The 26,900-nt window shown below is 45.7% G+C and overlaps 1 protein-coding gene across 3 annotated transcripts in view; it reads right to left on the bottom strand.

Annotated features, from left to right (window-relative positions):
• The window catches only part of TEC (tec protein tyrosine kinase), a 113,429-nt gene that overhangs the window by 31,213 nt on the left and 55,316 nt on the right, over positions 1 to 26,900 (bottom strand). For all 3 annotated transcript variants that reach the window (XM_037034078.1, XM_037034079.1, XM_037034080.1), the window contains exon 3: positions 5,448 to 5,552. In XM_037034078.1, coding sequence (XP_036889973.1) covers positions 5,448 to 5,552 — 105 coding nt within the window. The remainder of the gene's footprint in view (positions 1 to 5,447; positions 5,553 to 26,900) is intronic.

The following is a 26,900-nucleotide window of genomic DNA, read 5'->3' as shown; positions in this document are numbered from 1 at the left end:
GTGCTCAGTGACAAAGGTGTCTTTTGTTGTGCTAACGAGACTTTGGAAAGCACCTAAGGATGGGGGCTGGTTGCCAATGGAGCCAACCTTGTGGTTAGAAGGTTGGAGCTTCCGGTCCAACCCTCACCCCACCCCACCACCTCCAGGGAGGAGCAGGGGATAGAGATTGAGTTCAATCACCAATGGCCAATGATGCCATCAATCATGCCTCTGTAATGAAGCCTCCATCAAAACCCTAAACGGAGAGGGTTTGGGGGGCTCCTGGTTAATGAATGTGGAGATCTGGGGAGAGTAGTGCACCTGGAGGGGCCCTGGAAGCTCTGAATCCCTTCCCCATACCTTGCCCTATGCATCTCTTCCCTCTGGCTGCTCCTGAGTTTGCCCCTTTATAATAAAAGGGTGACCTAGGAAGAATATTTCTCAGAGGTCTGTGAGCTGCTCTAGCTACTTATTCAAACCCAAAGAGGAGACTGGGCACCTCTGCTCTATGGGCAGCAGTAGATCAGAAGCACGGGCCATAGCTTGGAGCTGCGACTGGCATCTGAAGTGGGGCCAGTCCTGTGGGGCCGAGCCCTTAACCTGTGGAATCGATGCTGTCTTTGGCTAGCTGGTGCTAGAACTGAAATGAATTGGAGAACCCCCAGCTGGTGCCGGGAAATTATGTAGTGGTGTGTTAAAACACACGCACATTGGAACTGGGTGTCAGAATCTTAACACCTTATCCAGGTCCATCAATGCAATCAACTCAGCACATAAGAATTAGGTAAAAATGCACCATGAAACATTGTGAATTGACACACGGGTATCTGGAAAGAACTGCTGGGACTTCGAACCTTCCAGAAACCTGGGTGCATTGTAATAATTCATGACAATAATTCGTTTTACATCAGGCTAAGCCTTGACAGGCACTGCCTCATTGAATCCATATGGCCACTCATGTCTCTATTAGCAATAGGACCCTCACTTTCCAGATGAGAAAACCAAAGCAGGTGAGATTAATTCACCTGAGCAGGACCTGTTTGACCCCCAAAGGCTCTTCTTATTCATGTGTCCTCCAAACCCCTTCCTGGTGCCCCCAGACGGTTTCCCTGCTAGAATCTGCCTTTTTGGGCTCCAGTCTAATTTCTCAAAACTCACCTCACGTCACTCCTGGGAGCCTGTAGTTTCACTCGAGTTTGAAAAGGACAAGCTCATGAGCAGAGAACTCATCCAAATGCAGAGTTCTGACAGCTAAGACGAGATTTGTTCCCTAGCTAACTTGGGATGTTCACATTTCTGGAAAACATTTCTAGAGATAGCACCCTCAACCCAGATAAAAAACACGAATTTGGTATCTCGGGCAAGGCAGTGGGCGAGCTATCTGAGGTCCCATATCCTCCTCTCAGCAAGCCCTGGACACACTTGGAGGCAACTTTCTGTGTCATCCACGGGACAGCTGACAGGGATGGAGTGCACGCAGGCAGCCACGTTGCTCACGGGCCTATCTGCTGCTGAGTCACCCTGGCACAGCAGAGGTTGACAGGGACGAGAAGAGCTTTGCCGACCTCGAGGCCCAGAAGCCATTTTAATGAGGAGGAAACCTACTCTCTCTTAGCAACACTCCTACTTAGTAGTTCTCTCCACTCTATTTGTATCTTCATTCATTTATTTGGGCAATTTTTATTGACAATGTGTCTAACGGCTGTTAGACAGATCTGGGTTCAAAACTCAGGGGGAAAGCCCCCCTCCTGGGGATCCCCCGGTGATGTCAGAAGACTCTGCGAAGGAAGCAGCTGGCTCTTCCTTCCATATTCTCTGTTCCTTCCTAGGACTAGAATATGCTGAGGCAAGAAGCAACCTCCTTTGAAAATGTACACTTCTACTTTTTTCTTTTTTCTGCCTTGCATCTGCACATAATGCAAACTCTCACTGTAACGACGTGAAACTAGGACCCAAGCTTTAAGCTATCCTTAAGTTATAATAAGAGAATATCTTTCATCTTTCAAATCTGGCTGGTTTAAATTATACAGTTAAAGCTCAAGTTGACTTCTTAATTTTTAAGGCCGTTTTTTAACTTTTCTTGTATTTTTTCATCTCAGCAATTAAAAATGGGTCTGGGATGGAATGTTTTCTGTTCCCTTGTTTTCCTCATCATTCTAAAAACCAACCCACGGCTTCCGGATCTGACCTCTTTCTCTCGCACAGCGGAACTTCTGGTTCTGGGTCTTGCCTTGTGAGAGCCACAGCTCCCCACAACCACCTGCCACCCCCGACATGTCTAATAGCATCATAAGTGTGGTAGGAGTGGCTTTCTGCTATACTCCAAACAAAATGACACACTTAGTTAATACACTTAATCAAGTACAAGATTTAAACGAGGCTCACTTCTCCACCTGAGGCAGCTGTGGTATTAGCAGTAGGGGTGAGAACAAGAACAGTAACAATAACAGCAACTAGCACTCGTCTTGCTCTCACTGTGTATTAAACTATTTACATGTCACCTTAGTCATGACAACAACCCTAGGGAATGAGTACTGTTATCATTATTATTCCCATTTTCCAGAAAAGGACACAGACATAAAGCACGTCAGTGGCTTGTAAAAGGTCACAGAGCCCATCAGTGGTGAATCAGGAGGTGTGGCCTCAGAGTTGCCTCTTTAAGCACCATATTATCCCTGCTCTTCCTGAAAAGAAAAAATGCTAAATATAAAATGAGGAATTGGGAAGAAGAAATTAAATGTAGTCCTTCCTCCTATTATATTGTTGCCACTTTAGTGAAAATAATCCAGATGTGGTTTTAAAGCTTGAACACCCCAGTTTATTACTTTCAGGTCATCTTAATGGCCCCAACTGGTAAACATTTATTTCAAATGCAATTGATAAATTCACAGTAGCAATTAAAAACAACCAGTATCTCCACTGTGATACTATGTTGAAAAGATTTTTGCAACTTTCCCCTTAGGACCTGAGATGATAGCCATGGCTAAAAGGCCATCTGCATCGGAAATGTCAATTAGTCAAAGGAAAGCATAAAAATGTGCTCAACCTGAGAAGGAAGTGGGTGGTGAGGAGCTGGACAGGGGCCCTATGCCGTCTGCTGCAAGGTCCGGAAGACCAGGGCCCAGCACTGGACCCCTCATTCTCAAGGTACATGAGCAACATGAGCCTGCAGGGAGGGCCACGGATGGTTCAGGAGCCACGCTGATCTTCCCGGGAAGTGGCAAGATGTGAGTGTGCGTTCCACAGAGGTCTTTCATTCTCAGAATGACCTTGGACATGTCATTGAACATTTATGAACCCCAGTTTCCTGTCATAAATGGGAACAGTGTATTTACCTCCCTTATAAACAGGATCATGGCGAAGAAAAACATGGAATAACATGTTTCTAATGTTATTCTGATGCTATATTCTGATGCTAATATTGTATTTTGCTTCACAAGCAGCCATTTAATCCCATTTCTGTCCGAGTGGCTCACTCCTGCCCCTTCTCAGCTTCTCAACTTCACAGAGAGCATCCCATCCCACTTTTTTCCTTTTTCTTTCTTTTTTTTATTAACTAAAGTTATTGGGGTGACATTGATTCACAAAATCTTACTGGTTACGAGTGTACAACTCAATCTGTCTCCACTCCTTCTCCTAACTGCTCTGGGATAAATCTGAGTAACAGCAAGTTAGGTCTGGGGCTTAGCAACTCAAGGCATGGGCAGAATCTAACAGACCAAAAACAAGAATAAGAAAATGTTTCAACGAAGACTGAAACCGTTCATGATGAAAAGCAATTACTGTCCAACTACAAACGAACCTAGAGGCCAACTACCATGGGGTTCGGCAACCCAACTTCTGGGTGTTCGCATGAGGGAAATGAAACCGGCTCTCGGGGACAGCTCTGCTCTGTTGTGTTCACTGCGGCACAGTAGCCAACATATGAGAACAACACCCACCAACAGGTGAGCGGACAAGGAAAATGGGCTGTGTCTACAGGCAGTGGAAGATGGTTCAGCATCAAAAGGAAAGAGGAAAATCCTGTGATTCTCTGCAACAGGGATGACCCTAGAAGACATCATGCTAAGGAGATAAGCCAGACACGTGCGCGACCTCGCAAATGTGTGGGATGTGAAGTCGAACTCATAGTGGCAGAGAACAGAACGGTGGCCGTCAGGGGCCAGGAGTGGGACAGTAGGGAAGTGCTGGTCAAAGTGCACTGGGACAGGAAGTCAGACGGACATTAACAGGGAACGGACAATAGGCCGGGAAGGCCCTGGTGCCTGAGACAGACAAAACTGAGAAAACAAGGACCTTGCCCCCAGCGTAATCTTTCCTCCCCCAGCGTGTCTCTGGTCACGCAGTTTAGTACCCCAGACCTTTCATACTGCTGACCATGCCGTTTCGACCCTCCTCTGACCTCCCCTTCCCTGGCCTGTTGTCAGTCATGCGGGTTTGGCCACCTTGGACGAGGAACAAACAAGGGAGCCAGAGAACAGCCATAAGTATTAAGCCCCCAGGACAGTGAAGTTCTGACCCACAGCAAATACATCTGGGCCTCAGTTGTGTTTCAGTTCCAGGCCCAGAAAAGCAGCAAAACCGGAGGATCCACACCATGGCTGACCTCCGAACCAGCTACACTGACAAACAACACCCTGCCCTGATGCCAACCAATCAGAGACCACGATCCTGCAGGGGCACACAGGAAAAGCAGATGAATATTCTATTAGAATCCGCCCCTGAGACCCTCAGATAAATGCCCTTAAGACGGAGGACCCAGTGACCCTCTCTGGGGAGCAGGCCCTCACCTTTCCCACACCTATCCTCCACACCCTCCCTCAACACACATGTTTTCCTCGCTTCTTTCTTTGTCCTAAGCTCCACGGGCCCCTTCTTTTGCTTTTGTAACTTGTTTCCTGAGCCCATGTGTCCTGCGGCTTATTCTGTGACTTTCTAAATAAACTTTCTCTTCTAGTTAGGGTCTTGGCCCTGAATTCTCTCTTAGCCAGAACTCAAAGTACCGAGGTTGCTGAACTGAGGTCGGATCTGACTCTACCCGGCTAACACCTGCTGCCCATCTGGCCGCCAGCAGTTCCAAGTGTTTCAGTCATGCAGGAGGAGACTTCTGGAGACCGGAGGCACGGCATGGTGGCTACAGCTACCGACACCATACTGTACGCTTGCAATTTGCTAGGAAGGCACAGATGAAGTGTGTTCACCACAAAAAGAAAAAAAAAATGGCAACTGCGGGAAGCGAGGGATATGTTAATTACTTGAATGTGGTGATCACTGCACAATGCATACACGTACCAAACACCCAGGTTTTACACGCTAAATACATGCAATTCCTAGGTGTCAATTACATACCTCAACAAAGCTGATTTTTTTTAAATCAACCACTGAAGCAAGGACAGGGAACTGTAATGCCGAATTACAAGCACGACTAAAGCCAGAAGTAGACCGCCACAAGAGCACGTCCAGCTCACCTGAAACGGGTATTTATTTGGGCAGGGAATGGCACCGTCGTCATTCTTCACTGTTTCCACACACTTTATTTTTGAAACATCAATAAATCCCTTTCTGTATTTTTTCTGTTAAAAGAAAAAAAAGGAGAACCATTATAATCATAAGTATACCAAAGTGTCATTAATGGTAATAGTTGCTGATGAAATCGGCAACTATAATTATCTAAACGAAAATTTGGTAATGAAATCACCTTAAGTAATTATCTAAACCACGTCTCCCTTTATGGTTAAAATTATTCAAAACACGAACACGACGAGGACTATAATGAACATAATTAAACCCTCAGTCTCTAAAGACGAAATGGCTCTGTCCTCGCCCCCAGAGCCCTGGCACAGAGACGCGGACGCCCTCGTGTTGCCGCCTTCCCTTCTCAGACCCACATCTTCACTTCTTCACCTTCTTGATGGCAGCCCCCCAAGAGGGCATCAGAGACCAAGCCAAGCAGAACCCCGTGCACATGACCACAGGGGCAGACGCCCGCCAGTCTCCGCCTCCGGCACCCAGAGCCTGGGAGGACACAAGGGGGCCTTAGCGCGGCCAGTCACAGAAAGGCTCCACGCAGACCCTTAGCGAGTGCTCTGTTTTCTTTCCTGCTGCCTCCCCTCCCTGCACAGTGCAGACCTCCCCGTGACAGATAACCAATGACAGATCAAGACACCCCCAAACCATTCACACCACCTGAGACCACTCCACTGTCAGTGACCTCACATTTGAAAATTTATCCCAGGAAAAAATCTAAAGGAATACAAAGGTACATGGGCAAAGATAACTGGGCATATTGTACCCATTAAAAATACTACAAACACAAAGGAGAAGTAAAAAACGTGTGCTGAACGTATTCACTGATACATATCCCACAGAAAGCTGGGTACAGACTAAGGCTACTCGAGAGATGGGGTCGATGTTCAAGATGAAGAGCGGGAGAAAAAACAGATAAATGAAATCGTGTAGTACTCGGGGTGACCCGGCCATTCCCTCACCCCAGTCATTTAAAATGGCTTCATCTAATAGTAGGATAGTCCCCCTGGCCACAACCTTTGGGCCCCCACCCTGCTTCCAGGAACCCGCTCTCCATCCTCACTGTCACCACAGGACTCATACCTCCAACTGACCTGCCAATTGTCCCCAGGCCATCAGCTCCCATCTGACCAGACTACCCTGGAGGTCATTTCACCAAGGTGTCTCTCCCCTTCTCCTCCGCTCTCCTCTCCCCCCACCTCACTAACCCCATACGCCCCTTGACATTCTAGCCCTCAGTTCTATTCATACCGTCCCTGACCCTGCAGACTTGGCTGCAGAAGGTCCGAAAGCAATACTGTCTTCTTGCTGCCTAGCCAGACCTTCTCGGTTCTTCTGTGTATCTCTGTGGAGAGAGCCTGGTGGCCTCTGTGGGACTACAAACCTTTCCCATGCCCCTCACCCCAGGGGACAACTGTCCCACTACTTTATGGAGAAGAGAGCAGCCATTCCAGAGGCACACCCCCAAGGTCTTCCTTCTCCTGGTCAAAAGCACTCTAAGATTTACCCTTTTCGTGTCTCTAAGAAGTCGTTAAAAGGACACAACAGTTAAGATACTAATAGTTGGCACTTAACCAGAATCATTTCATGTCCACAGAATCCCCCTCATTTGACAGATGAGGGAACTGCAGCTCAGACAGCTTAAACACGTTACCCAAGGACCCCCAACTGACCCCAAAGCCAACTAGGATGCCCCAGTGGCAAGCAGGTGACAGAATTAATGGAGCCAAGTTCCCGAGGGGGCAACAGGGATTCTGAGTGTGGACCAAGCTTCAGCCAGGAGAGGGGAAGGGGCATCCTCCCCGGACATGCTCTTCCAAGGCATTTACTTCCCCCGCCTACAGTCACACTCCCTCACACCAAAACTGAGAACCCTTCTTCTGGCCCTGCGGCTGCCCTCACTGCCCTCTTCCCTTCCTGAAAGAAAGCATGATGACACCCCCAGCCTTTCATTTCCTTCCCGCCTACTCATCCTCCACCACTTGCTGTCTCCTCCCCACATCACCACAGCCTGCAGAAGCCGTTCTCAAAAACATCACCGATGAGCAAACCCAACCTTCTGTGCTCAGCTGTCATCTGCTCAGACCTTTATGAGGCATTTGGGAGTGACGAGCCTCTCTCCTCCCTCACTGGCCTTGACTTTGGATCATCCCGGTTTTCCTCCTCTCCCTTCTCCTCAGTTTCCCACAGAACAACAGCTGTCCTGTGTTGTCACCGTGTCGAGGAGCATACAAAGTCCAGGTCGGCAAAGCTCATGGTCTAAGCATACAGTCCAAATAGTGTGGCATTTAATCCTCACAGACACTCTGTGAGGTAAGCATCACTAGACACTCTTTACAGAGGGAAGAAATGAAAATTAAGCAACTTTCCCAAGTTCACTTGTGGGGGAGACACAGCATTTACTATGTAGGGTGAGGCAGAAGCAGGTTTACAGTTGTTCGTGTATGAAACATAGAGTTTATCCTTTTCGTATTATTTATTAATTTTTCTATTATTTTTCCATACAAACAACTGTAACCCTTTTGCCCCACCCTGTATGATACACTCAGCATTATATATTTTAAAAGATGCTAAGAGAATACAGTGGAACTGAGGCTCACATGACAATGTGGGCAGAGAAATTCTGATGTATGACAGGGAGAGAACAAACAGCACACATGAAGAAAAGTATATTCCAGAATGACCTCAGCTGCCTCATTTGGAAAGGGGAAATAGTAACGGTATCTACGTCACACATACTATTACAGAGCTATGAGAATTACAGAGTTAGCATTTGCAAAATGCTTAGCAGAGTCTCTGGCCTAGAGTATGGTATATGTGTTCACTACATAAAGGAAATAAGTAGCAAACAGAGAGTGTGGCTGACATACAGGCTGCACAGGGCAGGACGGAAAGGTGATAGGGGCCAACCAGTAAGGAACCTGCAGCACTGGGCTAAGGGGTCTGGCCAGATAGGGCCCCCCACCCTGTTCCCAGGATCCACACCAGTTCCTGGGCAGAAGACAGGGCCAGAGCACCATCCTCCTATTAACAAGTTGCACTGTAGAAGCTTTAGAAAATACTAACAGCAAAAGAGAATTAAATGAGCCTTAATCCCCAACCCTAGAGAAAATCACAGTGGACATCGTGGAGTTTTTCCAGACATGGCTCTGGGTCACTTATCACCTGCCAGCTCTCTTAGCCTTGGAGCAGCAGACTGTATATGGTCAGCTTCTAAGATGTCCAGCTCCATCTACCATCTAACTGACCTGTTAGATGCAGGTCAGTCTACACAGAAAAACTGGGGATGACTTGTATACTGAATTTGCTTACACCCCCTAAATTCATCTTCTGTGATATATAATCTATTCATGTACTAATATTGGGGCTTATAGATCTGACTATCTTGCTATAAAGTTTGCACACAAAAGTTCAAATTTGGGTTCCTCATTCATTCTATTACCCATTCTACCAGCAAACACTGATGAGACCCCAGGTACAGCGGCTTCAAAGTTCTGAAAGGAAGCGGGCTGCGGGTCTCAAGAGGATTTCACTACAGCACGGTGGGTGGAAGGGTTAGAGTGAACGATTTATAATCTAATAATGATAAAGGCAGCAGACATACGGTGTGCTATGGAAGGAGAGTGATTGGGCTGGAGAAGCTGGACAAGTTTCAGGGAGAAGGTGATATCTTGATCTGGTTTTTAAACGATAAGTAGGAGAGTATCCTGTAGATACAGTGAAGAAGAGTTCCAAGCAGAAAAGAAAAAAGAAGAAAGCACAAAGAAATTCACTGTGGCTGCAACCCAAGGTGGTTCAGGGGAAGTGTGGGAAACGACAGCAAACGGTTATTCGAGACCAAACTGGAAAGATGCTTATGCGCCAGAGTCGGAAGCTTGGATTTATCCTGAGCAGTTTTAAGTGGGGAATGAGGGCCGCTGAATTGAGGTTGGTCTTCGAAAAGATATGAATGGCAGTGTGACAAATGGATGGTGACGGGGGCCACTAGGAGACTGCGCAAGAATTCTGGTGAGGGGCCATGAGGTTGTGAACCCAGGCGATGGCAGCCAGAAAGGGGGGAAAAGCAGGGGTAAAGGTAAAGTCCACCTAACTCTGAGATTCATTAGAGGCAGGGATTAAAAGAGGAGACGAGTAGGCAGGCCTCAGGCAGGGGTTCCGAGTGTGAATGGTTGGCAGACAGAGATCCCATAAGCCACAGTGAGGAGCCCTGACGAGAATGAGGCTGGAGAAGGAAGGGTGGGAGGGCCGTTTGACGTGACTACTGGACAACCAGGTAGGAATGTTTGGAAGGAGTTGCTCAAACTCAGAAACACTTAGCACTGTCCTTATATAGTTACAGAGAATTCTGCTTTTCACAACACACCTACAGTGTGCTTAGTGTACGTGATTCTAGATACAGCCCAGGGTAACCCTGAGAGGTTAGGCAGGACAGAGGAGGAAGAGGTTGGCAACGTGAAGAGACGTACCACAGGAAACCCTGAGAGTTAACAAAAGAGCTACGTACACTCCCAAAACTGGTTTCTTAACACCTGCTTTTCACACTCTCATTAACCAGAGTTACCACTGAGAAAGGACATGCGGCATACACTGTTTTCCTGCTCTTAGACTGCTGGGAAGTTCTTCCATGAGAAAATTATTTCAGGATTACTTAGGTACGACATATGGTATTTGTTAATATTGTGGGTCAAGAAGAAATATCCAAGTTCATTACTTTTTCATGTGAAGTTTTCTCTTCTATTTTTATCGTCTTCACCCTGTCCACTAGACTAGAAACCACAGTTAAGCTGAGACTTACTCATCTTTGAATCCTCCAAGCTCAAAGACTGGTTGGCACCTAACAGACGTTTATTAAACAGTGTGGTGAGCCAGTCTGCACAGCAGTATGAGTGACACTGTGTGAGTGTGCACAGGACCTATACATCTTTTGCACACTTCACAATGCTCTATATCCTGGCCCCCAGCAAGTCTTACAAGGTATACTGTTTTCCTTCAATTTCTGGAATACTAAGTATTTTTGAAATATCAGTATCAATACTAAATTAACAAAATTAAAAATTTAAATATAGACAAATATCCAGGGCTTCCCCAAGGTGAATTTGAGAAGTCGGTTGTTAATTTTTCAAGACACCCTCATGTCCACAGTGCACACCCTTCTTCCTAGGTGCCCTGTGTCCCCATTACGCACAGTGAAAGACACACCAGAATCTTCCTCCACGTTGTAAACGACCCCGCCCTGTTCCCCATCACAACTTTTATCCCTAGTGTGGCCACCTCCAGTCACCTGCCACAGCAGAAATGTACTGGATGAACCAATCGCCTCTGCATTGTGGTAGGATCCCCGCTGTGGGAAGCGTGAGCTTTGAAGACAGGCAGATCCTGACCCCCGCCTCTTCACCACTCAGAAATCTTAAGACTGAGGGTAAGCTCAGTCTCCTCAGTTCCTTTCTCTGTAGAATGGGATAATACCCCTTGACTTCGCTGAGCTTTTAACAGAAATAAAGATAACTATACATAGGTGCTCAGTACAGAGTCTGGGACGGGGAAGTCACTCCCTCAATGGCAACATTTACTATAAATTAGTTTTCACAACAACTCCGGGATGTTGTTAGGAAACTGAGCATCAGGGCGGTTATGAGATTGGCTAAGAGGCTGAGCCGAAGTTGAACCCAGATCTCTCAAAACACTAAAGATTTACCTGACTCCAGATGCCTCAAGATGGCATATTTTTGGATGCTTATTATTTAAAAAAGAAAAGGAAGGGAAGGGAAGGGAAGGGAAGGGAAGGGAAGGGAAGGGAAGGGAAGGGAAGGGAAGGGAGAGAGAGAGAGAGAGAGAAAGAAAATTATCTGATGTCAAAATCTAACAATTTCAGAGAACTCACTATGAACTGGGCACATATTTACCGCTTCACATGGTTACCTCAATAATCTTCACAATATTAAAGAACTCTTGCCACCCCATTTAGCAGATGAAAAATCAGAACTCAGAGAGTATAATCAACTTGNCAGGGGGAGGGGAGGGGAGGGGAGGGGAGGGGAGGGAGAGAGAGAGAGAGAGAGAGAAAGAAAATTATCTGATGTCAAAATCTAACAATTTCAGAGAACTCACTATGAACTGGGCACATATTTACCGCTTCACATGGTTACCTCAGTAATCTTCACAACATTAAAGAACTCTTGCCACCCCATTTAGCAGATGAAAAATCAGAACTCAGAGAGTATAATCAACTTGCCAAAAGTCACAAATAACCAAGGCTGGACCTCTATCCCAACCCTGAATTCTTCAGTGCCACACACACTTGATATCACTGGAAATTTCTTATGCTTATAGCTCTTAACAACTATGGGACCAAAGCAAGTTCACAAATACAAACAAAACCATACAATAAATAAATTTAAATTAACCACATTACTGGAAAGTCATGGATGGAAGGAGTGTTTGTTGGAACTGAAGCCCTCTCCCAAAGCCAGCTCTTTCAGTCTCCACGCGCTTGAGTCACTGGCAGCCCTGTGATGCCCTCTTCTGCCCATCCTCTCAGCTCCAGCAAGGAGACCTGTCTGCACACACCCTGCCATCTACCACTAGGCCCCCACCTGGCACTACCTAATTGTTTTGTTCATTCAGTCTGTTTTTTCTCAATAAGGCACAATAATGAAAACAGACCCTAAGTTCACACCTAAAAATGGCTGTTGACATGGCACAGATTAGTGACGAGGGACCCTCCAAGAATACAGACCAAACATAGTAGATACAATGAGACAGAAATAAAAGTCCTAGAACTTGCAGTCCTCAGCAGATGGATGGCACCACAACCTACTGCTAGCATTCACTGCCTGCCGTGACCATTCTGTCACTCAGCCTCATTCATCAAGGATTGATTCTGGCTTCCTTCTACCACCAGCAAGGCACAGATACCAAAGGATTGTGATGGAGAATGACAAGTACAAAACTTCTTGCCTTTAAGGAAGTTATAACCAGGCATTTTGCTAAGGTTAAGGAAAGGGACAATAACGTGGACAATGAAAGTTCATATGGGTCAATACTAAAAGGACAGTGTGTTCCAATCAACTCTTGACAAAAGAGTTGGCCCATTCTACACTAAAAATCACAAATGAGCCAAAAAAGCCTACTCTGTGCATGAAGATAGCTCTTCCCTTTCCACTGAAAACAGAGTTAAAAAAATGGACCAGGAGTGCACCGGACACATTTACCAGGAGAAACAAGCCCCTCAGGGAGAATTTCACACTTTTTCCTATGCATATTGGGAATAATTTTGATGGAGACCTTTCTGGTATTAGAAGTAGAATAAATAAGATACAAAGTCCTTCCCAAGTTGGTGATTCATAATAAAATGACCCTCTTTGCCAAGGACTAAATTCTAGTGAAAAATGAAAGAAAGCAAAAATAAAAGCTCAGCATTCTGATAAACTTTCTTCCCTTAATCAGTTCATAATTGTAATTAGTGACATAGGTACCTCACATTTTGTACAGTGCTCCTAAACAAAAAAAAATCACACTTATATTACAAAGCCTTAGTTACACATACATAAGCATGAAGATTTATGGAGGCTGAATTATGAAGATTATGGCTTTTAATGCAATATCCAGAATAAAAGCAGGATGCTGAAAAATCTCTATAAATTATAAGAAATTGAAAGGCAAAATACTCTATTTCAAAATCACAGAAGAATAAACTTCATATTACATTGTGATGTAAACTATTATATTTCTAAAGGTTTTTTTAAGTGAATTTAAAGCTAAAGCTTATTTGTTTTTTCCTAAGTGGTCATTCTTCTTATGGTTTTTCCATACTCCTTGCAACCCTCCTTCCAACTCCCTGAGGGCACTTCTAAAAACTATTACCAGGTATGTTTTATGACAGTTGAAAGCAAAACATACTAATAACATAAGTGTTTTGGAATAAGTCTAAAAGTAAGTTATGAGTTTAATTTTTTAAATTAGTAAACATTAGAATGAGTTATGTAGAAATAAATGTATATGGATCCTTACTTCATAAATTTCATGTAACAAACTTCCAAATTCAAGGAATTCCACCACCCCCCCCCAAGTTCACACGTTCAGCCCAATGACTGCGCACCCTTTGGAGCAGAGACGATGGCAGTGATCTCAGATTGCCACGTGTCCCTCTTCTTCCGACTGCGCACCCTTTGGAGCAGAGACGATGGCAGTGATCTCAGATTGCCACGTGTCCCTCTTCTTCCTGAGTGCCCAGGTAGGCTGCACTTTTCTAGCTCCATTCATTTAAGTGAGGCCACGAGACTGAGCTCTCGTCAAGGGAGCGTAGATGGAAGTGATGTGCCCACTTCCTTCCTCTACCTTTTGCACCATATTCTATGTTCCATCACATCCCTTGTCTCACAGTTGGATGTAGAAGATGCAATGGAAGGTTCTACAAGACAAGACAACATGACAATGAACCACTAATAATGGGTACAAGATTTCTGTCTGGGGTGATGACTGTGTTATAAAATTGATAGTAGTAGTAGTTGCACAACTCTGTGAACACACTAAAAACCACCAAAGTGCACAATGTAAAAGGGTGAATTATATGGTGTACAAATTATATTGCAATAAAGTTGTTTTTTTTAAGGCAAAACAAGAACAAAAAACAATGGAGCCACTAGCTGGAAAGAGCCTGGATCCCTGAATCATCACGTGGAAGGCAGTTATACATGATGTAAGCAAGAAATGAACTTTCTATTGTGGTAAGACATTGGGTTTGAGAGGATTGTATGTTATAATCTTTTTTTTTAATTCTTTTTTCTTCCTGCTGTTCTGACTGAATACTTTTTTCATCCTTATGTTCCAAATCGTTGATTTGATTCTCAGCTTCATCCCTTCCACTGTTGGTTCCCTCTAGACTTTTCCTATTTCACTTCATGTAAACTTCATTTCTGCCTGGGTCTTTTTTTATGCTGTTGAAGTACCCAACAAGCTCCTGAAGCATCCTGATAACCAGTGTTTTGAACTCTGCATCTGATAGGTTGCTTAGCTCCATTTCATTTGGTTATTTTTCTGGAATTTTTGTTATATTTTTCATTCGGGCCACATTTCTTTGTCTCCTCATTTTGGCAGCCTCCCAGTGTTTGTTTCTGTGTATTAGGTAGAGCTGCTTTGACTCCCTGTCTCAATAGCACAGCATACTGTAGAAAAGCACACCTGTAAGTTGTATGGGGTGGAGCCTTAGGTAAGCACCAGGATCGAGCAACCCATGTCACTGTTCTTTGGCTCTGTGTTAGGGAAGGCTCAGAGAGGGAACAATGCCACTGCCTGATCTCTGGAGCTTTTTTCAGGAGAAAGCAGTCTCCCACTCACCCTAATGCCAGCCACTTCACTTTCTCCTGTATGCCACTGGTACCCTTCCAGTTGCTGCCCAGGGGCTAAATCCCAGACGGAGTGGATCTGCACAGCTCTTAAGTCCGTTGTGGGCCCCTTAAGAGGTGCCTCCTGCGAGCCCCACAGTTTCTCCAGCTACCCCAACCCCCACTGGTTTTTACAACCAGAAGTATGGGGGCTTAACTTCCTGGCGCTGGAACCCTGGACTGGGTGGTCTAGTTGGGGGCTGGGACCCCTGGCTCTCAAGGTGTCCTTCCCAATTTTTATCTACCACACACAGATGTGGGACCTGTGTTCACAAAGGTGTAAAGAGTCCACATCTTCACACCTCTCTCCCCAGCTGCCTCCGCCCCCTCTACCCATCTAGATGAATGTGACTTCTTTAAATCCTTGGTTGTTGGACTTCCATACAACTCAATTTTCTGACATTTCTGCATAATGTTTGTTTTGTAGTTTAGTCGTAATTTTTTTCTGTAGTTGTGCGAGGAGGCAAGGCATGTTTACCTACACCTCCATCTTGACTGAAAGTTCCATACATGGTTTTTAGCGACCTCCCCACAGTGACAAGCATTCCATCACAAACCCCAAATGTTGACTTGTTCCCACCATCATCAACTTTTAATATGTATTACTGACAGGATTCAGAAAAATGCAGAAATAAGAGAATGAATTTTTATAGCAACATTTTGCTTCTAGGGCAAACTTCCCACCTGGACATTTCCTGCCTAGTATGATGCATAGGGAAATATTTTACATAGGGAAGTAAGAATTCACATGAAACCTGGTATTGGGATTTAGGCTCTGAATCTGGCACCACAGGTAAGAATGATGAGACTCTCTGGGGTAAACGTAAATATACCAAATCAGAGCATCTGATTTAACCCAGATTCGAACAACAAACACACTAACAGGTAACACTTACACAGCACTGTGTGCCAGGGCCCGCCTCGTGAGTTTACACGGATTTATGAATTTAAGCCTTCAGTAACCACTATACCACTCCACCTCTCCAAAAGTGTCAAGGGCAAAAATAGCTGTGGGAAATCTGGAACTAGGTCACGGGGCAGAAGGGGCTCCTACACGGCAGATCTGCGAGAAAGAACAGCCCCTGGCCAGAGTTTAGTACATGAAATGCCTACCATAGGCTTAGCACACTGGGCTGGACATCATGGGAAGCCAGGGTGCTTACTATCACTGTAGATAGTAACGTTAGGTTAATGTTAGGTTTGTGAGCACAATGCCACAGGAATACCTCATTCCTCTTAAGTATTTTCCTACAATTTGAATATGTATGCTGATACCTGGAGCCTTATTTCACAGAGCGGGAAACATCAGATCACTGTTCATCAGATTATAACCACGAATTTTCCAGTTCTTCAAATATAATTAATTCTACTAATTGCCACAACTAACCTAGACTTTTAAAAAAGAACAAACAACAAAAAGAAGAAACAGAGAACAACAGCCCGAGCTGGATGGCTCAGTTGGTTGGGGCATAGTACAGTACATCAGAAGGCTGCAGGTTCAATCCTTAGTTAGGGCACATGTCTAGGTTAGAGTCTGACCCCAGGGTAGGGTGTGTACAAGAGACAGCCAATTGTTGTTTTGCTCTCTTCCCCCCACCCCCACTCTAAAATCAATAAAAATATCCTTAGGTGAGGAGTAAGAAAAAAGAAATTGAACACCTTCCCCACTTACTGGTGCTGGACCCTCCCCTCCTGCCCTCCCCTCTCTTCTTTCTCCCCAGCCCCTTCTTTGAGGCAGGCATGAGAAAGCTCAGTGAAGACATACCCACCTGCCTCCTCAGCACCACCAGCGCCTGGTGCGTGAGAGCCTGGCACGTGGCAGGTGCCCGGAGACTTGTTGAATAAGTCAAGGAATGAATGAGGACATAAGTGAACAGGAGGGGCATCGGTTCAGTGGAGAGGAAGCCTTCCTCGTGTCTAATTTCACAATACCCAGTCCTGCCACCACTGTTTCTTGATGAAACCATTTCAGAGAAGAGTTTGGGCTACCTTCTACTTTTGCCACTGTTCTCTCAGACACATACTATACCAGATGGGCACAGGCATGCGGAGAATCACCAGGACCTAAGAGGCCCTGTTTCCTCTGCCCCCCTTCCACTGACACGTGTTACTTCATGTGTGAATACCCCACTAACGGAGAAACTGTCATGTCACAATCCTCAGAGAGAGTCACAAGTACCGTCAGGGACCCCCGTCCACCACAGAGATGGAGATCACTAGATGCCACTGCAGATCTCTTTCCTTTTTCCTTTGAAGTAGCAAAAGAGAAGGAAGGCGCTCTAACATAGATTTCGGTTATTGTATTTGCATGATTAACACTTACTAGTAAAGCAGCACTCGGCTTCTGTACTAAAGCCTCTCTGTGCCTGTGTGTACATATGTGGGAGTGTGAGCATGTGTGCCTGTGTGCTCTGAGGCTCCCCAGGGGACACTTCATGTGTTCAGGGTTTGTTGGGTTTTGATGGCACTTCATATCTTTATTCTAGAAATAACTAGAATCACACGCACATGATTTCTTAGCAAGAGGAACTTGGGAGAGATAAGCTTTGGGGGGGTTTCTGGTGTGTGAGAGTTACAGCCAATAAGCAAAGCAAGATGGAAAATGCAGTTTCCGGAATACGTGGCGGTGATAATCAGTAACGCAAACACAGAGTGGCACGCTCTGTGGCTTTTGCACGTGGTCTGAACGTGCTGCTGCAGCACCTGTAGGGGCACAGTCCCCACCCCCGCCCCAATACGCCCGCCGCGGCCGAGGGGATGGATGAAGTGCTGATGCAGAGGAATGCCAGCCCTGGGAGGAGGACAGCCCGGTGGCTGTGCCCCACAGCCTCACCCTAGGAGGCTGACCCCATCCGTGACTCCCAGGCAGGACTGGTTTCTGGAGAGTCGGAAATTTGGGAGGCTCGAAGCCTCTGTGGAAACTTACCTCCACACTGCCCATACCAAACCAGTTCCTCCACTAAGAAAAACCCCTCTCTCTGCTTCTCTGATGTTGGTAGAAGGCAAAGTATGGACTGGAAACATGACTGCTTTAAAAGGGAACAGGGAGAGCCTTGCTAGGGTACTCCAGAAACAGAGCATTAACCCGGTGTTTAAATAAGCTTCCCCCGGGCCACATATAGCATTTCTCCAGTTCTCTCCAGCATTAAAGGGACCACACTGCAGTTTGCTTTCTAATACTTTAAATACATTAAACTACATACATTGGCAGCTTCCCCGTACTGCTTGCTGCCTCAGAGAGAGCAACATCCCCTCCTATTCCTTTTTTTTTTTTTTGGTCCAAAAGATACTTAGCTGTGCTGGAATAGGTCTCTTTCTTTGCTTCCCTTGGGGGTAGTTGGAAGGGGGTGGGATTGGGTGAGTGAGGCGGTGGGCCTGGGAACAAGGAATAGCCATGAGAATGCTGGCGAGAAAGAGAAAATATATATCTTAGGTGGAGGTCTCCAGTGGGAGAGAACTGTCCATCAATTCTCTCCTTGGCAAGATATTCAAGGAGAAACAGACAGAATTGCCTTGTTCCATGGGTTTCCGTGGGCCTAGTGAGTGCCAGTCACCACTTTTACTGTGGTCTCTATGGGAATATTCACTGTGCTATAATTAATCAATTCACAGAAAACTTTTGTAGCACGACCCCTTAAGTGGGTACATTCTAAAGATAAAACGATTTTTAAAGCAACTTCTTCCACAGACTGAGTATGCAGGATGACGTCAAGGAAGTCCTACTGGTATGTTTTGAGGTGCAGGACACCATCAAGGTTCTACTGAAGGTAGGGACTGCTTGTCCTTCAGAAACGGACACTGAGGCATCTGGAGAAGAAATGATGTCATTTGTACAAGGTCGCAGGAGCCGGGGGGACCTGCTACCAGGCAGTGGAGGTGGGGGAAGTGTGAGTCAGGGTTATTTGGCAGGGTGGGTACATAGGCTTCACTGTGCTCTTCTGTCTACTCTTGAGCATGTTTCAAACTTTCCGTTAAAAAAAAGTCAAAAAATACTTCTCCCATCCCATGTTTTAAAATCCTGATCAAAGTTGCAGCTGGGTCTTAGAGAAACTTTTTATGAGAATACAGAAAGACACTTACCACCACGAGCTGGTGAAAAGTGGGGCTGTGCATGTCAGAGCTGCCAGGAGGCTGTGGCCGCCCTGGGGAGAGGTGCACCCTGGGTCCAGAAGAAGAAGCACAATCCCTGAGTCGACACAACTGCTCTCAAAGGTCACCCGTGCACAGCCTGTTGCACCCATCGATCTCCACCATTAATTACAGGGTTACTGATCCTGCTTAAGTCATGAGTTATTTAGCATTTGCATTTTACAATTGGGTAAGTGGGGCACTGAGGTTCAACCAACTGACCAAAGACAAATGAAGGTACAGAACTCCAGGCCATGGAGCCCCACTCTTCATTGGCCATCCAAGCTGGGGGCCATGATTAAACTATTCATCCCCTGCCCTCAGTCTGCTATCTAGTAAAACTAATACTCTAGTAAAAACTAACCCAAGTGGCAGAATATATGGGCATTCCAAGAGATGCCCCTCAATGCCAAATACGAGATCCCCGCAGCCCAAGAGCCAAGCCACTCACTGTGAGCCCCCCAGCACCCACAGAGGGGGCACATCTGTTTAATTTTTTCTCCCTTTGCCCCTTCGCCTCCCTTCCAGTGGTGTAGACACATCTCACCACCGTGGCAACAACGGGTCCTAGAAGACTTTCGAGGAACTTGTGGGAGTCACTGTAGCAACTCCACTGAGTACATCTGAAACCTCCATATTACCAAGCACAAGCTTTTAAGTGGATTCAGAAAGAGATGTGACTTTCGTCATCTGTTCACCAAGGAAGGTAACGTTAGTTCAAACCATAAGAAACCGCCATTGCTGTAAGTCAAAAAGGATCGAATGTTGGTGATCTCAAATGGTTTAATTTAATACACTGTGCCATTTAGCACGTTTTAGTCCCACTCAAACACCTCTCACAGTCTGAAACAGAAGCCGCCTCTCCTTTCTCTAACGTCTACATGTCATCAATGCAGTTACTACTAGTGAGACCTTGTTGGGACTCCTGACGTCCACAGCAGAAGGGCCACCTCACAGGCACGGGTGGGCGCCTGCAGGGTGCTGTCACCGCCCGCACCCAGCGCAGTCAGACCTCGACCAGTATTCGCTGCGGGCATTCCAGGAAAGTGTTGGAATCTGAATCAGATTTAACACAGCCGAATTAAAACATCAGACAGTTAACCTGGAATAACAGCAATCATTTTCAATCGTACACTATTTTGTTTGTCAAACTGGGGTTTCCCTGTTGCAGGGTTCACAGATATCATGATCATGAACTTCCCAATCTGTAAACTTTTCATTCCTCATTATGAAAGGAAGCAGGTCACCCCAAACAGTTTATGACCCAAAATGAAAAAGCCTTATACTGTACAGACAGGACGTGAAATGAAGTCAGGAATCAATGCAAATACCTCACACCTTTCTCTTAGCTTCCCTACACCTCCAACTCCTTCAGCTCTTTCAGTCCACGTTTGCATAGTATCTGCTCTTGTTCTCAGAAACTTCCCGCCGACTGGGAAGAGATGACTATGTACTGGACAGGGGGGGAAAGTTCATTACTGAACAACATGCAGTGAGACACAAAGGCAGAAGCAGTTAATTCTTGCACAAGGATTCAGAAGGCTGCACTAAGAGGTACCTCTTTCAGCTGAGCCTTGACTCGTGAAAGGGTTTGTCCAGCAAAGAAAGAAGAAATGAGAACATCGTTTGTAAGGCGTGTAGTTACAAAAGGGCACAGCAGGCTTGGGGACTGCAGTGTGACAGTGTGTTCAGGGACACAGGTGGAAGAGGCAGGAGAGGAGACTGGGAGGGCGGGATGGGACCAGATCATGAAGAGCTCTGTGTGTTATGCTAAGGGGCTGCACTTGATCTCAAGGCAATGAGGAACCTTGGCCTTCAATACTTGTGTGTGGGCATGCAAAGGCCCAGGCTGTTAAAACAGAAAGCTGAGCCTGGCTCTGTTACTCGGTATGTATTATTTTTCAGAGGAAGAAAAAGCAGGTGGCTTTTTAAAAATAAAAGGACAAACCTTTTTACTTTGTTTTACCTACCTCATATCTCATTAGACTCAGAACCAACAGGACTTTAATAAAAGTTTATTGCTTAAGATCAAAGACTCTGGAGCTGGAATGACTGAGTTCAACCCAGCTCCACCTCTTATCCACTGTGTCTCCTTGGACAAGTTACTCAACCTCTCTGTGCTTCAGTTTCTTTAGCTATACAATGGGACAAATGCCAGCACCACAACTTTATTACTTTGTTATAGGAATTAAAAGTCTAGCCACGTTAAGCTCTCAGAACAAGGAGGACAAATGGTAATGGCGTGATAACTTTAACTATCAACCTTATTTTTCAAATAGTATTAGTCCTTATGGAAAGTAAAAGCAAAAGCCACTAGTTTTGTTTAAGGAAAGATCCTCACACCTACCTTCCACATGCCTGGAAAGATCTTATAACTGATGTCAAATTTGACTGTGTCTTACAAAATAGAAAGGCATGAATGAGATTCTTCCTTGGACCATGACAAAATCATTTCCCTGAAGTTACGGGAGGGCATAATAGAGAGATGGCCAGTGTCTGCCAACATCCACTCTTTTCCACACCAACAAAACAATGAACCTTTACTTCACGGGTCTCATAATTCTGTTTTGAAAAAGGACGGTTAATGCTTCATGTGACTGTACTATTTTTACCCTTTGGGGCTGTTATTTCAGCTGTCATACAGTATGAAACCAACACTGAATCAGCAAGTGACTATATTAGCACTTCCTTTTTACGTTAAAAACAGTTGATCGCTGGTAACTCACAACCTTAACACAAAGAGCAGAGAGCATGTTTGGTTAAAAGTTTCTCTTTCTCTCAAGCATAATGACAATATTAAACAGACGCACTTTTCCCAGTTTGTTATGCTTTCTTGAGGCTTTGTGTACTAGTGAATGTAAAGATTAGTGGAAGTCTGGTGGTATGTATATACACAATTTAGCCAGGCAAAAAGTATCACAAAATTAGCCAGAAGCAGCATAGTGTAAGGGATGGGTGCAGGCTTGAGCGTCAGACAGCCCAAGCTGGGTCCCAGGTTCTGCCATGTCCTGGCTCAATAACCTTGAAGGAGGCACGTGACCTCTCTGTCCTTCAGTTTCCTCATCTGTAAAATGGGGATGCAAACTCCATGTACCTTACAAAGTTAAGAAGATTAGAGTTAATACTTGCAAAGCACCTAAGACCATGCATGAGATGTGAGAAGCACTCTAGAAGTAGGTGGTACATTTAAAACAATCAAAAAAGCCCACCAAGGCCCCCAAGCCCTTTTTCCTAAACCCAGGAGGCAATCCCGATTTTCACTGTGCAGAAGGGGGTGCACTCAGGACGACCAGGAAAGGGTCAAAAGAACACGTTTTCCTCTGTCTCTGCCTGTAAAGCAGGAATACCTTCCCTCTTAAAGTGTGTTCTGATTCAAACAGAAGAGTGTGTAATAACCTCTCTGCACACAAATGACCCAGCAGGACAGGCCTTTTCTCCATCTACCACAGACAAAGAAACTGAGACTCGGAGAGTTTTAGCAACTGCCCAATGTCGTGGCCAGTAAATGATGGATCCAGGATTCAAAGCAGACCTTTCTGGCTTCAAACCGCATCTTCCTTGGAAAAATGCAGGCCTCAGGATAAATGGACTAGATGTGATTATCTCAAATTTATTTCTTTGGTCCCTCCTTCTCACTGGTGCCAGATCTGGCATCTCTGACAACCTAGCAAGACATCTCTCCTTACGTCTTTCACTTTCATCTCTTCAACGGGATTCAAAATAAAGCCACCATATCTGTCCTTTTTTTTTTAATATGAGAGAGAAACTTTATTTTTTTTATTTTTATTTTTTAAATATTTTATTTATTTATTTTCAGACAGAGGGGAAGGGAAGGAGAGAGGGAGAGAAACATCAATGTGTGGTTGCTTCTCATGTGTCCCCCACTGGGGACCGGCCTGCAACCCAGGCATGTGCCCTGACTGGGAATCGAACCGTGATCATCTGGTTCGCAGGCCCGTGCTCAATCCACTGAGCTACACCAGCCAGTGCCACCATATCTGTCCTTAAACCTGGATCTGGATCAGCCATTCAGCAATCATTATGATTTACTGGAGGTCAACTACTGGGCCAAGTGATGCCTTCACTTGCCTTGAGAAGCTCATAAATGAGAGAGAAAGAGAGAGACTGAAGAAAATTGTTGCACTAATAATTTATTAAGTAGAGATATGTAGTACAAAGTAGAAGCATAAGATATTACACAGGAAAAACAAATCTCACCTGGAAGATCAGAGAGGTTGTACTGGGGAAGTGATAGTTCAGCGGAAACCTGAAGGAGAAGTTAGCCAGTCAAGGGAGGAGGACCTGAATTTTAGCAGAGGACATGGCCCCAGTACATGCTCTAAGGTGGAAAGGAGCCAGCTGCCTTCAAGGAACAGAAAGATCGTCAAGCAGGAAGGTTGGCAGTGAGGAAGAGAAGGAATTACAGATTCGTGTGGACAGGTGGGCAGGCTACTAGACCACAGGACATGAAGACTTTGAAATTTAAATTGGGGATAATGAGAAGCTCCTGACGGGTTTCCAGCAGGGAGGGGAGATGATCATATTCACATTATTAAAAGATCACCGTGGCCATTGTGTGCAACAGACTGAAGGGGACAAGAGAGGAAAGAGGAGCCTGTCACGCCGTGGCAGAGACCTCTAGGAGTCTATGCACATATCAACTTCTCATCAGGAACAAAGCCCTGGCTTTTAGTTGGGGACACGGATACTCAGAATAAACAACTATTTCTTAGTGCCCTTGGCACCTAGGCATGGCCATGGTCAATGAGATACAGCAGAGGTCTTGTGTAGAACATCAGGGAAGGCTGTTTGGGGGAGCTGACTCAGGGGGAAGCAGTCGCTTCTTGTTTTTCTGTCTTTCTTCCTTCACCCAGCCTGAAATTCTGACAAGATGACTGGAAATTCAGCAGCCATCTTGGGCCAAAAGAGAAAATGGCAGTAGAATGCCGGAAGGGAAAGACAGGCTCCTGGATCCCTAGGTTGGAGCAACCATACCATTTCGGGACAGCCTGCCTCCAGAATGCATTTTTCCACATGAAACAGAAAAAAGTTCTGTTTTGTGTAAGCCAGTACTATTCAGTGGTTGGATACGATATACGGCCTAACTCTATCCCAGCTGACACCGAGGCTGTTCACGCAAGTCAGCAGTGGTGGCTGGGACCGCGGCGGCGGCAGGGATGGGGAAGAGCGGCAACTACGAGATGTATTTAGAATGTAGCATCAACAAAACCTGTTGAATGTCCAGACAAGAGAGTGGGCCACAGAGAGGGGTAAGTGGGGTAAGTTTAGACCGACTCCCAGGTTTCTGATACAGTTACTGAGCTAGAAATCCTGGGGACATCCTGAGTCTCTTTCCAGAACTTTTGAATTTGAGTGGCCTGTGTAAACTTAGACCTCAGAACAGGTATCGGGCTGGGAAATACAGCCTGGAGAAGTCATCATCCGTACCTAGATGCCAACCCAAAGCCGCTGGAATGGATGGTGTCTCCGAAGGTGCGTGCAGAGTGAGAAAAGAGGCCCTAGATCAGAACCTCAAGGAATACCAACTCCTGAAGAAGACAAGAAGATGCCGCCAGAGAGGAAGCAGGAGCACGTGAGGAGGTAAGAGATGGTTATTCACTGCACGAACAAGCAGGGTCAGGGGCCATCAGAGAGGCAGGGAGATCACTTCTAAGTGGCCCTGTAAGAACAAGGAAGAGGGGGTCTAAGAGACACAGGGAGAGAGGAGACAGGAATGGGGGGAGCAGAATGTACTGAGAGGCTGGCATGGGGGAGGAGGCTATGAGACTGCAGAGAGACTTTGCAGGGCCTGCCTGCCAGGGTGGGGGCAGGAGAAATCACTGCCGCCCTGCCACCCCCAGAACCAGCAACACAGTCCACAGTTCCTCAGCTCCCAAAGCCAGAGACAGCCACACACACAGCCCTGGGTGGCCCCCGCCAACACAGAGTGGCTTGTTATAAGGCGGACAGGCTTTCTTTCAGCACACTGAAACTTCCTTCAAATGATTATCTTAAATTTCCCATTGCTACTTAAATAAAGTATTAACAGAGTGTGGGGTAAAGGATAAGGAATTTTATTTACTCAAACCAGAGTGAGCCATCAAAAAGAAAGAATGGATCTTACAAATACTGAGTGTTAACAATGACAGCAATATTACTAACTTTTCTTCAAGGCTCACTTATGGCAGATTTTAAACTCATTTAGTGTGTGTTTCAGATGCATTATCTCAACTGATCACCGCAACAACCCTATGAGGTAGAGACTATCATTACCCATTTCACAGACAAAGAAACTGAGGCACAACTGGTTAAATTCACTTGTCAGGTGTCATACACGTTACTGAGTGACGAAGTCTGGGATCTGAACACTGGCCATCTGACATCGGAACCAGTGCTGCCTGTTTTGGTAAGAAAATCTGCTTTTTCCAACTCAAAAAAAGAACATCTCTAGCCATCACATTCATGAGTGGAAAAATATCATAATTAAGCAGAGACGTAGGCAGGAAAATAATTTCTACTTCACTTGAGAACTGGTCAAAGAGATGGTAAGTTGTTTTTCTTGTCTTTAGCTGGTCTGTCTGGTAACTCAGAATAAAAGGAAGCTGGGTTTTAGTCAGCTCCTGGTTGCCCAGCCTGCTCTTTCCCAGAACTGGTCCCCTAAGGCACAGCCCCCTTAACTGTGCTTGCAACAGCTGGATGCTGGGCAGACAATTCAGTCAGTTCTGCCCAAAGGAAAGCGTGACCCCCGACATGTGACCCAGACCCAGAGGAGGACAGGTGGAGGAAACTTCCGTTTTTAGTCAAAGTTCACTCATGTAAAAGTGAGTCTGAAGCAGTGTGTCTGGGACACTGAAATAAAAGAGCCAACATTTCCCCTGAAGACACAAACAGACCTCGGTGTTTCCAACGAAGGCCTTTCAAGAGAGGACAGCCACTGAGAATTCCTAAGGAAGCTACACGGAGAGGCCTGAGCTAAACAGTCATAACCGATATGATTGGGAGGTTCTGGGTTGGCCCAGGGAGTTCACGGGCACTTTCCCAGCACAGAAGCCTTACAGCGAGCACAGACACACACGGGCTAAGTGACAACGAGGACCTGCACAGCTCAGCGGGCCATTATTAGAAACCCGCCAGGTATCAAGTCCTATGCAGGCGCTGGGAGGGGAAGTGGGGTATACGATAAGCAGACGTGGTCTCTGCCCCTTTTCAATTTTCTTTCCTATTTTTGCACTTGGTTAGTGTACAGGAAAGAGTTAAGACACCAAGCTGCCCCTGCTATTCTTAGAAAGGCCTGATTGCCTTTCTAGAGTTGGCCCTTGGCTGGCATCTGGGAACTTGGACTTCAGGAAGGCTCCCATTAATCCCGGCACTGATAAGAACAGCTCATTTTGCCAAAACTGTTTATACAAGCAATACGGTTTATGCTGAACATCGGCTTTTCCTTCTGAAATCTGGGTACATGCTAGGCAGAGGGTTCCTACATAACCTACCAGTTTCCAATTAAAAAAAAAAAAAAAACCCTGGGCAATGAGTCTCTAACGGCTTCCTGGCAGGCAGTATTTCACAGGCACCATCACAAATCTTTGCTGGAAGTTCTAAGCGCATCCTATGTGGCTCCACTGAGACAAGGACTCTTGCAAGCTTGCACCTGGTTTCCTCCAGACCTGATGCCCCACGCCTTTCCCTTTGCTGGTTTTACTGAGTCTTGTTCTGCTGTAATAAATGACAGTCATGACTATACCAATATGCTAAGTCCTGAGAGTCCCCCCGGCAATTAATCAAACCAGGGTGGGTAGTATCTTGGAGATCCCCCCATCCCTCCAAAACACTTCGTAAACTGGAATGAGCTTTGGAATAAGAACAACCTGATTTAAATCCCCACAT

The sequence above is a fragment of the Sturnira hondurensis genome, unplaced genomic scaffold (assembly GCF_014824575.4).
Source record: "Sturnira hondurensis isolate 20B ecotype Veracruz unplaced genomic scaffold, ASM1482457v3 Scaffold0022017, whole genome shotgun sequence".
Taxonomy (NCBI): Eukaryota; Metazoa; Chordata; class Mammalia; order Chiroptera; family Phyllostomidae; genus Sturnira; species Sturnira hondurensis.
The sequence above is the reverse complement of the archived record's forward strand: the minus strand, read 5'-3'. Positions and strand labels throughout refer to the sequence as shown.